Source organism: Typha latifolia, chromosome 3 (assembly GCF_019914945.1).
Source record: "Typha latifolia isolate L0001 chromosome 3, TyphaL0001v2, whole genome shotgun sequence".
NCBI lineage: Eukaryota > Viridiplantae > Streptophyta > Magnoliopsida > Poales > Typhaceae > Typha > Typha latifolia.
Genome location: NC_133088.1, coordinates 13,454,860 through 13,472,147, shown reverse-complemented (window position 1 = coordinate 13,472,147; position 17,288 = coordinate 13,454,860). Strand labels below are relative to the sequence as shown.

Sequence of the window (17,288 nt, the reverse complement as noted above, 5' to 3'; positions counted from 1 at the left end):
CAACGTTCCACATCGGCGCCGGACGCCAGAAAAATCCATAGGAAATATTCGAACCCACTCTGACGTCCGGATTTACTAACGTCGACGCGTGGTCGCTTAGCTGTCGGCCACGTTATCAGTTGTTTTTCTCTTCTTTTTTGTTTGTGTGGAGAAAATAAATATAGGGATTTTAAAACTGGGTCGGTGAAAATAAAATGAAAAAGGTACGTTGAGTCTAAGTACTTGAGGCTCGCTTTCACGGTAGTTAATTACGAAAATAAAAAAGAGGAAAAAGAGGAAGGTATCAACATTTCTTCGTCCCCAGAGCTACAACGATCCGAGTCGTTTCGAGAATAAGGGTTCCCGACGCGACTGAGGGAGAATTCGGTTCTTGATTCGATCCTGTGGCGCCGAATTGGGGCGCTTGGTGTGTGAGTTCTTCTATCGGATCGACGGTTCCTTCGCGTGATTTCTGCCGGTTTCTTGGTGTTATTTGTCTCTTTTTTTTATTGTTGGATATGAAGGATTAGATGAGTTGTTTTGGGTTATGGATATGGTTTGAGGGTCGGCGTCGATGGAGGTGTTGTGGTTTTGGATTTTGAGGGTCCTTGATTTGTGGATTTATAGGAATTTAGGGGTTTTGTGATCAGAATAAGTGTAATCCAGAAGGAAGTTGTTTGGTAGATTTTGAGTCTGTATCAACAGCGGTCTCTAATTTTAGTAATTGTTTATTCGCTGGGGTTGTAATCGCTCTTGAGGGATTTTTGTGAGGATTTGCCTACCTTGAGTGGTTAATTTTAGATTTAGGATTGCTAATCGAGGGAAGGTTGCTCTTTTTCCTCCATTGAGATTTTGTGTATCTGTTGATAACGGTAAAGATGGTGAGTGCACATCTTTTCCAGTGTAGAAAGCACTCATGGCCCGCGGACGAGTATGTTAGTAGAGCTACTTTGCAATTGGTGAGCGCCTATCTCTGTCGATCTAATTTTATATTTAATACTCTTTTTGCCAATATATGTTGATTCTGATAGAAAAAGTTCAGTCCTTTTTTTTTCTTCTTAAGTTTGTTGCAGAGAATCAAATATCGAGTAGTGGAGAGCTGTTATCCCCTTCTCTGCTCTGATTACTTGATTTGTATTTCTTTCTTTGTAAACTTAGGTCACCTCTTAATGCTTGTTGATCTGTCATATGACGCCTCCATAAAAAATGCAATGTAACTTACAATTGACCCTTTTTTCTATAAAATTTAGATGTCATGTTTCTGATCTTAAAAATGAATTTGTTTTGCCTGAACATGCTAGGGGTGTAATTTGTAGAAAAAAAAGTATGTTAAGCATATTTATGTGGAGAAGGATGAGGTAAAGAATTATGCATATATCAATAAATTTAAAAGAGAATATTCTATTTTGTTAAAGGTCTGGTGTAAATGGTCTCATCAAATCTAAATGTAGTACTTAATCTTACAAGTTTGATGCACCTAGGTGTCTCAGTTATGGTATGCAAAACTATATATTTCTTTAATATAAAAAAAAGCTGTTCTGGCGGATATATAGTGTTAACTCATCCAGAGAGTCTTTCCATAGCAGCCGATTTTGTTTGCCAAGTCCAATCCATTTGCAACATTATGCTGATTCTCATTTTCTGTTATTGCAGCTGGACTTTGATGGTGGAGCACCTCCAGAACAAGCATGGAGAAGGAGGTTAAATAGTCATGCTAACATATTGAAGGAGTTTAGTGTTACATTTATGGAAGCAATTAAAATGGTATGTTTAATGCTGCCTTCAGTCCATGTTTACTTTTTAGTGAGGATGTACTAGCTACAAATTGTTTCATTGCTCTTGATGTCTTCTTATTTGATTGCACAAAAAGCTGTCTTAGATATACTAGCATTGTTGAACTCTTATTTGATTGCACAACAAGCTAGCTTAGATTTACTTGCATCATTGGCGTGCAGATGCGCCTAGGTGTGCGTCTTTGGTCATATGTTAGAGAAGAAGCTTCTCATGGAAGGGTAATTTATTCAATCTCTGCTGTTTCTCCTCTTCACTGTGAAGTACTAGATAATCTTGTAAAGCATGTTTTTTATATCATAGTGTTTTTGCAGTTTGTACCTTGTCAAATAACATTCCCTTTTCCCATCTTTTTCCACACTTGTAGAAAGCACCTATTGATCCTTTTACACGAGAAAGTTGTAAGCCCTCGGCCTCCCAAGGAGTTCCACTTGGTGGGATGGGGTATGCAATTTTATTGTTATATTTAAACTCTAGTTCTTGCATTTTAATTATTCTCTTCCTTTTATTTTAAGAGCTGTTTTCCTAATTTAATTTAACCATGTTTTGCAGTAGCGGCAGCATCTCGAGAGGTTTTAGAGGGGAGTTTAAGCATTGGCAGATAATCCCTGGTTCATGTGAAATGTCACCGGTGATGGCAAACCAGTTTTCTGTAATTCTCATATTCTTTGTCTTTTTATTACTTGGCTATTATGTTCTACTTGCACTCTGAAACTTCAGGGGTTATGGCAATGGCAAATTAGTTTTCAACAATCATCTGATCTTCATCCTTCTCTTACTTGGATTCTTAATATATTTTATGTACTTGCACTCAAACTTCACTGGTGATGACAAAATAGTTCTCAATAATTATCTGATCTTCATCCTTCTCTTACTAGGTTATTGCAATTTACTTACCAATATATTTCATTGCTTGCTCTCTTATACTTTAATTTTAGTTTGTTTGAGTTTTACTGTACTTTCCTTACGTAAAATTAACAGTCTAGAATAGTATGAAATATGATGAAAAGAGTATCTTGTGGTGCATTTTGTGAATTTCCCTTGATATCCCATTAAGCATCGTGTTTTGGTGTTGTCAGGGCTAAGTACAATAGGGATGTAGGTTAAGACTTCTCCTACTAATTAACTTATTATCTTATGAAAGTGGATATAGTGATTATTATATACAATGTTAAAAGGTATTTATGATAGCTGCCTTGGCAGGAGCGGCCAATGGACTGTGCAGCATAGGGCATATGAGGCCTAGCAAGGCAATCAGGATGCATATGCGTCTTTTGTTGACGCATACACAGTTTCTGGCAGACCACTAAAGTAGTTGGGTCACATATGTAGTTTATGGCAGCCATTTGGCAGTTTTAGATGACCATTTGGTGGTTTAGGCGGAACTAGTGCTGGTGAGGGTGCAAATAGGTAGATTAGTCAACTATTGAAAAATCATGATGCTAATGGCTTCTTGATTAAAATATCATCTGTAAGTTGTAGTTTTATATATCTAATAAAAACATGATGCCAAATGTTATTTGTGTGTATATAATATGGTTCCGCACATATCATTTAGTACTCTTATACATATACTAGTTTATTATTAGAGAAATTTGCATTTAACATCTTGCATGCTCACCTATTTGTGGTGTACACCTTCCATTTTCAATATTTATAAATCGAGCTCTACATTTACCAAATATTTCAATACCTTGTTGTTAGATCTGTTTATAAAACTCTCAAGTTAAGTTAACTACACTACAAAGATTACCTAAATGCCCTCACCCAATCTAAAATTTTCTAACCCCCCTCCTCTTCTCAAAAAATAGCTTATCCAACCTAACTTGCCCAACACAAGATAAGGAGAACTCACTTTCATTTTTGGTTGGGTCCAAAATTGCGCCCTCTTACTTCAAGATTTTGGCTAAGAAAATGAAATCTTGTTATGCCCTAAAAGAAAGAAAAAATAGATGCATTTTAGACATTTAAAAAAAAGAATGATTTGGAATGGATGGAATATTCCTTTTTATGCCATCTACGCAAACGGTGTTAGTGTTAACCTAACCTAGCATATTTTATGTAATGTAAATATTTGTTAGAACGTAAGGTCCAATTTGTAAATATCGAAAACACAGGGTGTAAACCGCAAATAGGTAAAGGGTTGGTTTGTAAATACAAATTTTTATTTATGCTAGACTGAATAAGCGTCTGCATAAGTGCAATGAGGTGGGTGGGCCTCTCATATACCGTGGGCGCTTTTTACATCATTGATTATATTGGTGCTTCTACTTTTAGGATTATGTTGGAAACTTCCAAATGACATTGATAAGAAACAATAAGCAACATATTGTCATCCTCTTCAGGCCACATTTGCATTTTTTTTCTCTTTTATACACAAATTATGACTACAAAAGTTTCCACGAGTGGACTTTGGAACTTGACAATATCAGAAATGTCGCTACTCACAACAGCGAAGCTATTTTAGAGCTTGCAAATCACAACCTCTTTAGTTGTCTTCTGTTGAAATATACAGTTCCTTGAATCACTCTTTTATAGTCTTCCTCTCATTCCTTTTCTTTGTACCTAATCTTAGAAATATAGATTTATATAGATTGTTTTCTTCTTGCAAAATTTTTAATTGTTTTAAGTGGTAACACCAACATTTAATGGATCAAATATTTGTGGATGACCTGCTCTTCTTATAAAGTAGGTTTATATGTTAAATAGAATGTAGTTTGTGCTTTGGCAATTGGCTGAATTTGGAAACTTCTTTATCCACAATATATTTGTGGTGCAGGCTGATAGGATTCTGAATAATTAGGCAAAGCATAGTATGCGAGTGGGAGGATGCCAACTTTGGTTATTTGATAACTTTTTGAACAAAACAAATGTCTGGTTGCTCTTGTAGGATACTTTAACCCACCTAAAAAAATTGATGTTGCTTTTGAGTATGCATTTATGCGCGCATGTGTGTGTGTGCATGCACTCACACTTGAAGGTGTTAAGAGTAGCTTCTAGGGTATCAGTCTCCAAGGAAATTTGTCAATATATGGCTTCTAGGCTATATTTTTATATCAATAGGACAATATCTCATAGCTATCTTTCATGAGTACCGCATGCTATATGTTTCTTATCCTCATTGGAACTAGTTTAAAGTTTAAACTGGACTATATTCTCAATCTTTTGTTCTGGGGATCCACTATTTTCATTGAGACTGTAAATTTTTACTACTACGAGAGGGACAACTGTTAACTATATATGTAATTGGTGCATTTTTCTAATTTCAGATGTAGTGTTTGGGTTCTTGCACCGAAAAAATGGGAGTTCAGATATTTTTTGGTTGGTTGTTTTTGTTAGTTGCCACTTGTCACTATGGAGAAAGAGATGAAAAGATTTGGTTAGAGTCTGAAGAGAACACATGCAGATTCATTTATTGACAGAGGGGATTAGCAATGAGAGAGCACAATGAAGAACATCATAAAAGGGTTTCCTAGGTCAACGTTCATTAGGTTGCTATTTTTATTGTTGACATCTTCTAGGTATCCGCTTTATTACTTCATCTGTATACCTTGGTTATATAGTATTCATAACCTAGGTGGTTTGACAAATTTAGGAGAGGGGGCTTCACAATTTGATGAGGTGGATTATTTGTCTCTCAGGCATCATGGTGACCAGAAGATGGTTCTCCTTCAGTAAAGAAAGGGATTGCCACTTTTCAGGATCTAGTACCAAACATATTTGACATATTTGTTTTAGCTCTTCCAGGATTGACCCAAAAAGATTTCATTTTACCTGTAAAGTATCATCATGTTAAAGGACATTTGTCAGACTCTCTCGTACCATAATCATATGTTTAATATCTCAGTCCCACTCTCCTTCATGACCTCATTTTGCATCCCTTCTGAGTGTTTTCCATTCTTGCATATCATTACATGTGTGGATGCTAATCTGACCACATTGAGAGGAAGGTTGGCAAGCCTTGTGAGGTGGGGTGGCCTTTTAACAGTTGAATGTCTGATATTTCTGTGATTCTGTCTCTAAATTGTGGAGAAAGTAGATAGCTTTTTTGCATCTTTTAGCATATAAAGCTCTTGATCTGCATTTGGGACTTGAGAGGTAATATTGTCTAGTGTTCCATTTGATGCATTTTTTGTATATAATGATCCTTCTGTTTACTGCAATAGGATGGATGGCTGTGGGTTAAATACGTAGTATGTAACACATGTTTCTTATAACCCGTTTTCCTTTTGGTCTGCAGATTTTCATATCTCGAGATGGAGGAAACAAAAAATACTCATCTGTTTTAGCTCCTGGCCATCATGAAGGTCTAAAGTAAGGACAATCTTCATTCTCCTGCTTTATTACCTCATTTCTTCCTCATCTGCAGATGGCATGAACTAGTTGTGTCAATTCTGTTTACATGCTAAGTTTAATGGGCCGATTTATCTCTGCGAAGTAACTTATACATTTGGAGGGGTCGCTTAGGATGAAGGTTAGTCTTGGTACTTGTGCACCTTCATGTCATAGATCATCCTCTCTAGCAACGATGATAAGGCTACTTATTTGTTGACCTTCAGGAACCCTGCATTGAAAATCCTTGTGCTCTTGGATAACCTTTTCTTTCTTTGTTGATTATACACTAATTTAAACTTTAAAGTGCATTTGAATAGGTTTATGATAGTTGTCAATAATGGTAGGGATTCTCGGATGTCATCTTTGGTTTTTTTTTGTTAATATAGCATTTTGATATATAATTCTTGTTGGATTATAGTGCAGTCATTGTTTGTAACTTTGTATTGGTTTGGCCTTTGTTGTGCTTGTTGCTCATATACGTTACATCTTTCTGTATGCTTAATAATGCTAATCTTGTCGATTGATAGCATGTGAATCGAATCAGAAGTTGATTGAAAAGTTTGTAGTCTGATTGATATATGCTGTTCTATATCTGCATTGGCGATTGAGCAAATTGTGCTTTGGAAGAAAGTATGTTTCTCTACAGACTCATTATTTTCATGTTCTTACATGTTAACAAGTTGGCACAAATCTATCCTGGAAGGAACAATTGTCATCAAGGAGGTCATACAATTTAAAGGATCTATTGCGATTTGTAACACTTTTTATATACAAAAGGATGTCTGAACAAGCTATCCCCAGTGGGCAGGGATGGCTAAGAAATGTGTGCCTGATTATATCCTAGGTTAACTAATAAGATGCCAGGTTGTGGATAGTAAAAGTTCCTCAGATGGAAATTTCTTATTTACAGGCCCAGTTGTAATATGAGCTTGTGATTTTCTTTGGATCTTCCATAACAGGAAGACCTTGGACAGAGTAGGTTCCTGGCAGAAAGGCTGAGAATAAACTTTTCTCAATCTTTCCTGTAACAAGGACATCCTATTCGTCCTTTGCTGGTATGCCTTAATTAGACTAGTTACTTTGAGTTCTGGCAGTTAGTTACTACTTGACATCTAGTGAGGCAGCAGCGGAAGCAGTATCTAATATATAAGATGGTGATATTCCAAGGACCGACCTGTTCTTCTAAATGCATTAAAATTGAACTTCAGTTGAATGGCTTTCAAGTGCTAATCACTTTGGCAACACTCTTCCAACATGTTCTTACAACCTAATTGCATGACTTAACCTTTTTATACTTGTTAATTTTGGTACCCTTCTTTGGTAGACTACAAATTCTGTTCCAAGTTGTGTACATGACTTAATTTCCTGCATTCATTTTCAGGAAATTAGGTGATGAGGGGATTTCATCATGGGACTGGAACTTGAGTGGTCAGCATTCCACATATCACGCGTTGTTCCCTAGGGCGTGGACTGTCTATGATGGTATGATCTGGTTTATTTTTATAAATTAATGCCTTACATATTCTTTAGCCATTTTAATTAGAATGTTTATTAATTGGAGGAATCAACTGATAGTGATTCTTCTCATCTTACCTGCAGTCTATTGATGGAGAACTTAGCTTATATGTGTGGTTCATTTAACTATAGATAAACATGAAAACATGCTTATATTCTGGTTAAGTAATATATTTCCCTCATTATATAGGTGAACCCGATCCCGAACTTAAAATTTCTTGTCGCCAAATATCACCATTTATACCTCACGATTACCGGGAAAGCAGTCTTCCAACATCCGTGTTTGTTTACACTGTAAGTATGAGCTACCACTAAGCTATGACATATCTGATATCCTAGTAGGCAGTAGCAAATGACATGACAATAGAGGCTGATTAAAAATACTTTCTTATGGAAGATTTGTGCTCTCTGGAATATGTCGACACTCGTTTTAGTTGGTTTTTGCAGACTTTACTAGAAATCTCGTTCTATACAAGCTTTTTTTCACATAAGTACAAATGAAATTTTGGTATAGTAAATTACTAATTGCACCAAATTCTGTTAGAAGCAATATATTTTAGAATTCTACCTAGAAAGGTACACAAAAAAATTCTCGGTATTTGCAATGTTTGCCGTGTTGGCGATACATGCATACCGGCACGTGGCTCGAGGGTGTCGCACGACACCCTTCTTAGCAGCGCTTTACTGAAGACTCTTTGTCGTTGTGCTCGAGGTTGCCGATCATGACGCGGATGCCCTAGCCTTTGCTGGCTCGAGGAAGAAGACGTACGAATGGGTCGGGTCGTTGAGTCGATTTTTTTATTTTTGAATAAAAACTTAAGTTGCGCATCCGTGATCGGCGGCGGTGACAACGACAAAGCACTACTAGTCTCCCTCCTCTTTTCCTCTTCCTCTCTTGCGGCACGTGTCATGCCGACCATCGGTCGGCACAGCCATCTATGGTTTGAAGTTTACATAGTTTATTTTTTCTTCAAAGTTTTTTTTTTTTTTTGAGGAGTGGAGGGTTATTGATTGTTGATCATGCGACATGCTAAGATCTATTATTTGCTACCCATATTGCATGTGAGTTTGTGACTTTATTGAATATTATTACTTTATAAATTGGTATAATCACATTGTAGAAGTATTCTCTTAATTGTAGCTTGTGAATACTGGAAAAGACAGAGCAAAAGTAAGCCTGCTACTGAGCTGGGCGGTAGGTGATGTTTTGCATCAATTTATTTTTTGTGCTGTATTTGTTTGTTCTATATGTTTTTATAATTTTTTTTTACCTATTTCATGTTTGCACAGAATTCCATTGGAGGAGTTTCTCACCAATCTGGAGGTCACGTTAATGAGCCTTTCATGTTAGTGAAACTTTATTGCATAGTTTGTAAATGAAGTGATGCTTACTAAATCCTTGACATTGATGTCAATCTTTGCTCTACATCCATGCAGTGGAGAAGATGGAGTTTCTGGAGTCCTCCTACATCACAAGCAAGTGTCAACCCTTGATTCCTCTATTGTGACGGTTGGTTAGCAGATTTCCCTTAGGTTGTTCCATGCAGTTGATGGAAATCCAAGTGCCTGCCCAATCTTGTTCCGTCGCCCCTCTAATAAATTTCTTCCATTTTGAAGAACTTGTTTGTTTCATCAAGCCTTCTCTTCTATGTACCAACTGCCTTTTTGACACTTCAAGTCCATTTTATACGCATGATGTTTCTATCTACTTTTTATTTCTTTTATTGTAGGTTTGGTCCGTGCATTGTTTTAAACATATTTTGCTTATCTGTACTTGTAAAACTGCAGGACTGCAAAAGATAACCCCCCGGTAACTTTTGCTGTTGCTGCTTGTGAAACTCAGAACGTGAATGTCACAGTTTTGCCAGTTTTTGGTCTTTCTGGAGACAACTGTGTTACAGCTAGGGAAATGTGGGGTACCATGGTTCAGGTAATTGCTCCTGTTATGTTTGGTCATTAGTGTAGTTTGGTTTTGATGCTGTTCTTGACCTTTGGCTGCTAATTGCTTTGTCTATGGTTATCCTTGCTTAATGGCAAACTTTTACCATCTGAAGGATGGCCAGTTCGATCGAGAAAATTTCGGCGTTGGTCCTAGTATGGCTTCTTCCTTGGGAAATACAGTTTGTGCAGCAGTTTCTGCCTCGACCTGGGTTGAACCGCATGGAAGATGCACTGTTGTCTTTGCATTGGCTTGGTCATCACCCAAAGTAAAATTTCAGAAGGGCTGCACATACCACAGGTAACTCTTGCATTTGATCCTTTGTATGCAGAGTCAATTTTTTCTCTTTATTCATTGCTTGTCCTGCAATGTGGACTGCTCTATGATTGGATTTTTATTTTTTTTGCTCTTGAGCTCATAGATACATGATTATGTCTTATTGGAAGTTAGTACTCAAGACTCACTTGTGATGCCCAAAGTGTGGCTCTCCTACTTATAATAAGCATATGTAAGAAATTATGCATAAGTTTTGATCAACTCCATTACCCAGACTTGAGTATTTGGTTTAAATCTTGAACATGATTATCTAGTACTTAGCATGACAAAATAGCATGTAAGCTTAATTTTTAAAACGTGCAACTTTCCCGCTATAATTCTTTCTAGTATGGAATGAGTCACTGCTGGCGATTCCAAAGACAAAGCTTTAGTCTTTGTTGACGAGCAAATTGAGGGCATTCCACCTGTAGTTTTATTGGGGGGATGATTTTTTCTTGACATGCAAACTTTTTGAATAGCTTTTATTTTTGGAAAAGTCAGGGAGAGAAGTGAAATGGTTGTGCCCTGTTTGAGTCTGAATGCCTTGTTTTTTACCTTTCATATTTTTTAGTGGTATTGGCGCCAAAATTTAGGCTTATATATGCCAGGCTCTGTTTTCATTGTCTTTTACCTGGTTAATGGAATTAATTGCCCTTAAAAATAAAGCTTTTTTAACGAGCTCTGCAAGTGGCTGTCACTGGAATGCTATACTGTTGGAAGATTTCACTGACATTCGCTGGAATGCTATACTGTTGGCAGATTTCATTGACAGAGGAAATGGATTGTAGGAGAGAATCTTGGTGGTGGACCGAAAACCCTACCAGATACATAGTACTAGTCATGCATCCTACTAGCTATCCAAATTGTCACGACCTAAAATAGGAATCATGACCGGCCATGCATCTCAATATGCTTGAGATGCACGAAGCCTTAATAATACTCTCTACGTATACGATGACAAGATAAATAAATAAAATGAAAATGTGCTATATTAAAATTTTATTACTAAATGCAATTAAAATAAAAACAATGTTAATGTTTTTGAGTTTCTAAACTAAAAAAAAATAAAAACTTCTAATCTAAAGCACAAAATCTAAAAGAGCGGAAAGGTAAATAGGTGAATCCTAAGTGGAGGTGGAATCCGGGTACATCATGCTCAGTCGCCCCGCTGACTATTACCTGAAATAAATAAACAAATACAAAAAAAAAAATAGAACTCGTGAGCCAACAACTATAGCTCAGTGAGTGGAATCCACTCGAACCAAATAAATTTTAAAACATATTAATGCTGAATAAATTAAACTAAAAGCAACAATATTCATCATAATATGCAATAGACATGCTCTCTAAATAATAACAATGATAACAATAGAGAAATGTCACAATTTGTAACCTTGCACGTTTTCAACATATTAACATCTTTTTTATATTTATACTATCATATGTCTCAATGGGTCTAAACCCTGTGGATCCACATCAACTAGAAGTCACCTCGAGATGACGCTCGGGACTTTTCTTCATAGCTGATCCTGTTAGGGTCATCAGAGGGTATCACCCTGTGATCAACACACTCTGTCTTTTCCTCTAATCGTTGAGAGAAGTTAGAGTCACCTAGGAAGTTTTCTCATTCTTCCTAGGACTGTTCTCTAACCCCGCTAGAGTCACCTAAGAAAGTCACCACAGTGATCTAATTTAGGACTTTCCCCTGGACTTCCAGATAGACTTGAGTCACCACGGAAAATCGCAAACGATTTATACCGGGACTGTTATCTAAGTCGTACCAATACTAGTCTTATTTTTCTCTTTTCACAAATTTTAATATTTGCACGAAGTATGGTGATGCACTGAATATAATAATTGAATGCACATAGAAAATATAACAATTAAATTTTCACACGTACGGATAAAATAAAATAAATAGATTTGCACACAAAAATTGCAACAATTTAATTTTTACACGTAAGGGTGAAATAAGTAAATTACACACAGAAAATTGACATGGTCCGACAGAGATACGAAATACAATAAAATAAACATGTGAGTGATCCCACTCACCCGAGTCTAGGCAAGACAACCGAAACCTCAAATCTCTAGCTCACGTACTAGAATTCACCACCTTAATAATAAATAATATTCAAAATTTTAATTTGAATAATAACAGCATTTATTAAAATTTAAAAAAAAAACCAAAAGAACTAAAAAAAATGGGTTTAAAAAAATTTACCCATTGGATTGGCCGGGTCGCCGGCCTACCCAATCCAAAATAAATCAACTAAATCGGATTGGGTTGAGGCCCAGCTGAATTAATTGAATTGGGCTCGGGCTAACCCGCAGCCCACCAGATTAATGGTTCGGGTCGGGTCCCTTGGATTCGGATCCAACCCGACCCGAATCCAAATACTTAATGGGAGAAAGCCAGACTCGGGTTGCCTGAGTCTGTTTTCCCCAAACCGAAGAGAGAGAAGAAGAGAGAAGAAGAGAGAAGAAGAAGAAGAAGAAGAAGAAGACGCCGGCGGCCGCCGCGGCGAAGGTTCGCCGGCGCACCCTCAGCTTTTGATGGGATCCAGAGGTAGCGGCTGCGACTCGAAGCCGCCGGCCGGCCAGATTTGCCGATGAGGCCGAAAACCCCCAAAATTAGGTATTTTTTAAATTAAACTAGAAGGATGAGAGAGGGCTCACCGGGGAGGAGTGTGGTGGTCCCAATTTACTCCGGCGACGCTCCGGCAGGCCGATTCCACGGCGTGACTCCGACAGTGAGGACGAAGCGAAAGAAGGGAGGAAGAAGAGAGAGAGAAGAGGGCTAAGATGGTTAATCATAGATTAGGGTTTTTAATTTATAGATTAGAAGAGGATTAAATCTAATCTAATTCGGATTAGATGAAATCCCTTCTTTTCCGCTGCGTACCGGAGAGGGAGAGGGGAGGGGCTGCACGTGCAGAGCACGTGCACCCTCCTCTCTCAACCCAAATATTTTTTTTTTCTGGTCCTAACACAAATAATCCCATTGTTGCTGGAAGATCATGTTTTATTAGAAGATATAATGCTGATTTCATTTGTTGAACACTTGCTGTAGGAACATGGAATCAATTCATTAAGAATTCGTTATGGTTAATTACAGAATTGAGGTTTACTTTATTGCATTATCAATATTTCTTTCTACAGGGCTCTTGATTATGTTGAGCTGACTCCATTTGGGGTAGAGTTAATATCTGACATCTCGATGTTCCAATTAAGACTTAAAAATGTATCCATTTCCTTTTTCTTTCTTTTTTACAGATCTTTAATGGCTACTTTCCCATTGCAGGAGATATACAAAATTTTATGGAACTTCTGAGAGATCAGCTGTCAATTTGGTTCATGATGCCTTGATGAGTATGATTTTGATCACTAAAATCTTAAAATGTTGTAAATTTGGAATCAAAATATTCTATTCGTAGAAATGACAAAATTAAGAGCTTGTTTTTGTGGTCTGGATTCCATTTCTCTCGAAATTTGCCTGTTTCTAGTTTTTTTGTTTGCTGCTAATCTTTTCTTCATTTATTTCATTATTTTTTTTTGTTTGCTGCTGATCTTTTCTTCATTTATTTCATTATTTTTTTTTGTTTGCTGCTGATCTTTTCTTCATTTATTTCATTGTCAGAGTATAAGTGGTGGGAAGAGGAGATTGAAAAGTGGCAGAATCCTATACTCCAGGATGGAAGACTTCCAGAGTGGTAATTTCATCTTAACATAGACTTCTTACTTTCTTTCAATTCTTTATTGCTGTAATCTTTGGGGTTATGTTCCATGTTCATCATCTGTTAATAATTCTTTTCATATTTTTTAATACCTTATCTTTCATTCTTGCTATTTGTACATATTACAACCTCTGAACAGCATTTTTTATTCCATATCTGATTCAATAGTTATTGCTTAGTTTCCCTCTACAATTAATTTTGTTGGCATAATTTTGAACTTGCATCCTATTTGAACTGAACTTTATTTTGCATGCTTTCAGGTACAAATTCACTCTATTTAATGAACTTTACTTTTTGGTTGCTGGGGGAACAGTTTGGACAGGTAATTTATGCTTGTTGTTGTATAACTTCTGTTGAAAGTATTGTCAAGCCAACATTACTAGCTCTGCAAAAGATTATGTTCTCAAGTTAACCCCAGCTAGAACAAAGTGGTATCCGAGAGACCTAGGTTTCCTCTTTTTATTAATCTTGGTATTTGTATTCAGTGATCTGCACGAACCTATTAATTTGTTGATGAAATAATTGGTATTTTTATGTTGTCCCTAGTGCTTGTGCACTCTTTAATGTTGTTACTCGTCTTAGGAACTTCATGGTTTTATTGGTTATTTCATCATTCTCTGTTGTTTAGGATGTTGTCTTATGTAGTTTTCTCTGGAATATGCAGATGATGGAGCTCCTGAATTTGATGATAAGTCCAGGCCTGGCTCCTACACCCACAAATCTGTTAATTTTGTAAATAAAGATGTGAAAAATGTATCTATAAAGAATACCCGTTCTAATATGGTTGAGGAACAGATTTCTTCTGACAGTGAGCTAAATAATTGTGATGAGAAAATGACAGGGCGCATTTCGCCAACTTATGATGACATCTACGACCACGATTCTCTACAGGATGGCCCTCTTCTGCATCCGCAAAATGGCCCTGAAAATGTTGGGAGGTTCTTGTATTTGGAAGGAGTAGAATACATCATGTGGTGTACATATGATGTGCACTTCTATGCTTCTTTTGCTCTTCTTGATCTATTCCCAAAAATTGAGTTGAGTATTCAACGTGATTTTGCCAGGGCTGTTTTGTTAGAGGACAAAAGAAAAGTTAAATTTCTAGCTGATGGTAATTGGGGAATCCGTAAGGTCAAAGGTGCTGTTCCCCATGACCTGGGAACTCATGATCCATGGCATGAAATGAACGCCTACAATATACATGATACAAGTAAATGGAAGGATCTAAACCCAAAATTTGTGCTACAGGTCTATAGGGATTTTGCTGCAACTGGTGATATGTCTTTTGGTAGGGATGTTTGGCCTGCAGTTTGTGCTGCTATGGATTACATGGATCAGTTTGATCGTGATGGTGATGGCTTAATCGAGAATGATGGATTCCCAGATCAAACCTATGATGCTTGGACAGTTCATGGAATAAGTGCTTACTGTGGATGCCTCTGGCTTGCAGCCCTACAAGCTGCAGCAACAATGGCTCAGCGTCTTGGAGATCAAGCATTTGCTGAAAAATGCAAGGTTAAGTTTATGAAAGCCAAGCCTGTGTTCGAAGCCAAGTTGTGGAACGGCTCCTATTTCAATTATGATAGTGGGACAAGTAGCAACAGTCGGTCTATACAGGCAGATCAACTGGCAGGGCAATGGTATATAGCTTCTTCAGGATTGCCCCCAATATTTGATGAGGGTAGAATTAGGAGCGCTCTTCAGAAAATATTTGAGTTCAATGTAATGAGGGTGAAAGGAGGACGCATGGGAGCAGTTAATGGTATGAATCCCAATGGGAAGGTCGATGAGTCTTGTATGCAGTCACGGGAAATCTGGACAGGTGTGACCTACGGTGCTGCTGCAACAATGCTTCTTCATGGGATGGAGTACCAGGCTTTTACTACTGCGGAAGGTATTTTTATCTCTGGGTGGTCTGAAGAAGGATACGGGTATGTATCTCAAAAATTGATCCTAACTTTCAATAACTGTGATTTATACTTAGTCTCTGATATTCCTTTCTATGCGTTAGTTAATTAACCTGACCAATGTTATTATTGATGATTTGCTTATTTATTTTTCATTTCCTTATATTTCCTTTTGACTGGTATTTGTCTGGAGCAGTCATGGATCATTAATGCATGTAAATTTAACAGGAATTACAATCTGTGCTTCAGCTTCCTTGTGTAGGGTGCTTGTTATTACTTAGTTTATGGCTTTATGCCCCTTCAAGACTGTTCTTTTACTCTTCTTTTGCCCCCTGTAATTGTGTAGTCTGTAATTTGTAATCCCCTTAGGCTGGAAATGAGGCTCAGTCTCCACATTCTTTTCTTTATTCTCTCAGTGCAGCAGGGTAGTGAAAAGTTACCTGGGAAAGAAAATAAAGATGATTTTTTTCCTTTTTGGAAATCTTGCTTTGTTGACAATTATCTTTCTTGTCTAATTGTGTTGCATTCTATGATTTTTTAAGTGCTAGTAGTTAATCTAATAGAACTAGGTATTTTCACGATATTGTGACTGATCTATGCCTCTCCGGAGCAGCCATGGCTGGTCAATTAACTGTGGAACTTTATATCTTTGGAAGTATTTTATGAGAAATTACAATTTTTTGCTTGCTCTTATAAAACTAATGTCGACACTAGATGGCTTTCCTTTCAGAGATCAAAACTGCATAGGTTGTGCCCCTACTAGAATGTTACATTTCTTTCCTCTGTAATTTTATAATCTGTAGCTTAGATTGTTTGGGGCCTTGAACTGTCAGCTCTGTCCATTTTATATCTCTGTCAGCATTTCTCTTTGCCACACTTCCTGTGCTACTGGTCAGAGGAATGTTATTTGAAAAAACAAGAATGTTGACACTTGGCAGATGAATTTTTCTCGGAACTTCATCATTTGCTGATTATTTTAGCTTGCTGGCACTTGCATTATATATGTATTGACATATTTCTTGCCTATAGATTAGCATTATCAGATGTAATAATTCTTGTGTTTTAGTTCTCTGAAGGTTACTAATTCTTGGTTCTTGTGGGCATGTATAGGTATTGGTTCCAGACTCCGGAAGGATGGACTACGGACGGGCACTATCGATCCCTAATATATATGCGACCCCTTGCAATCTGGGCTATGCAGTGGGCACTGTCTCCTCCAAAGACAATTCTTGATGCGCCGAAGATAAATATCATGGACAGGATTCACATCTCCCCTCTCACCATCAGAGCTCTTAATGAGTCACATGTCAGAAAACTTGCGCCAAAGAACAGCTGTTTTGGTAACACTGTATTTAACTGTGAATGCTGATCAACCTGGCACTTGAATGCTTAAAACAACACATATGTATGACTATTGATTTCTGGCTTTTCTGACCCTTACAAAGAAAATTACAGGGTTAGAAGTTTTTCCTCAGGCCTAGGAAATAAATCTTGTAATAAGTTTGTAGTCTAGAGTGGTTAAGTAGTGGAAAATTGATTGTTTTACAGCATTCTCTTTGTGTAACGTTGTATAATATGTTTCTGTTAAAGTTCATATGTTGGTCATTTCTTTTGACGTGTATGGATTGCTAGATCGTGTGCTAGATTCTTGTCAAAGATATGTTTTCATTTCTTTTGCCCATGTTAACTGGACTCCATATTCCATTGTATTCTTATTGGGGATTCATCTTGGTCTTACGAGTAACGAGTAGTCTGCTATTTGTCAACCTA

General features: G+C 37.2%; 1 protein-coding gene across 1 annotated transcript; it reads left to right on the top strand.

The window, feature by feature from the left end:
• Positions 1–202: 202 nt before the first annotated feature.
• On the top strand, positions 203–17,133 carry LOC140783716 (uncharacterized). Its single transcript, XM_073130697.1, has 18 exons — positions 203–938; positions 1,633–1,743; positions 1,935–1,991; positions 2,138–2,214; positions 2,323–2,422; positions 6,011–6,084; positions 7,487–7,587; positions 7,811–7,914; positions 8,762–8,815; positions 8,911–8,966; positions 9,058–9,096; positions 9,409–9,550; positions 9,675–9,859; positions 13,179–13,246; positions 13,515–13,587; positions 13,872–13,933; positions 14,276–15,542; positions 16,629–17,133. Exons 1-18 carry the CDS (start codon positions 858–860, stop codon positions 16,885–16,887), a joined length of 2,910 nt encoding a protein of 969 aa, XP_072986798.1. The 5' UTR covers positions 203–857; the 3' UTR covers positions 16,888–17,133.
• The last annotated feature ends 155 nt before the right edge of the window (positions 17,134–17,288 follow it).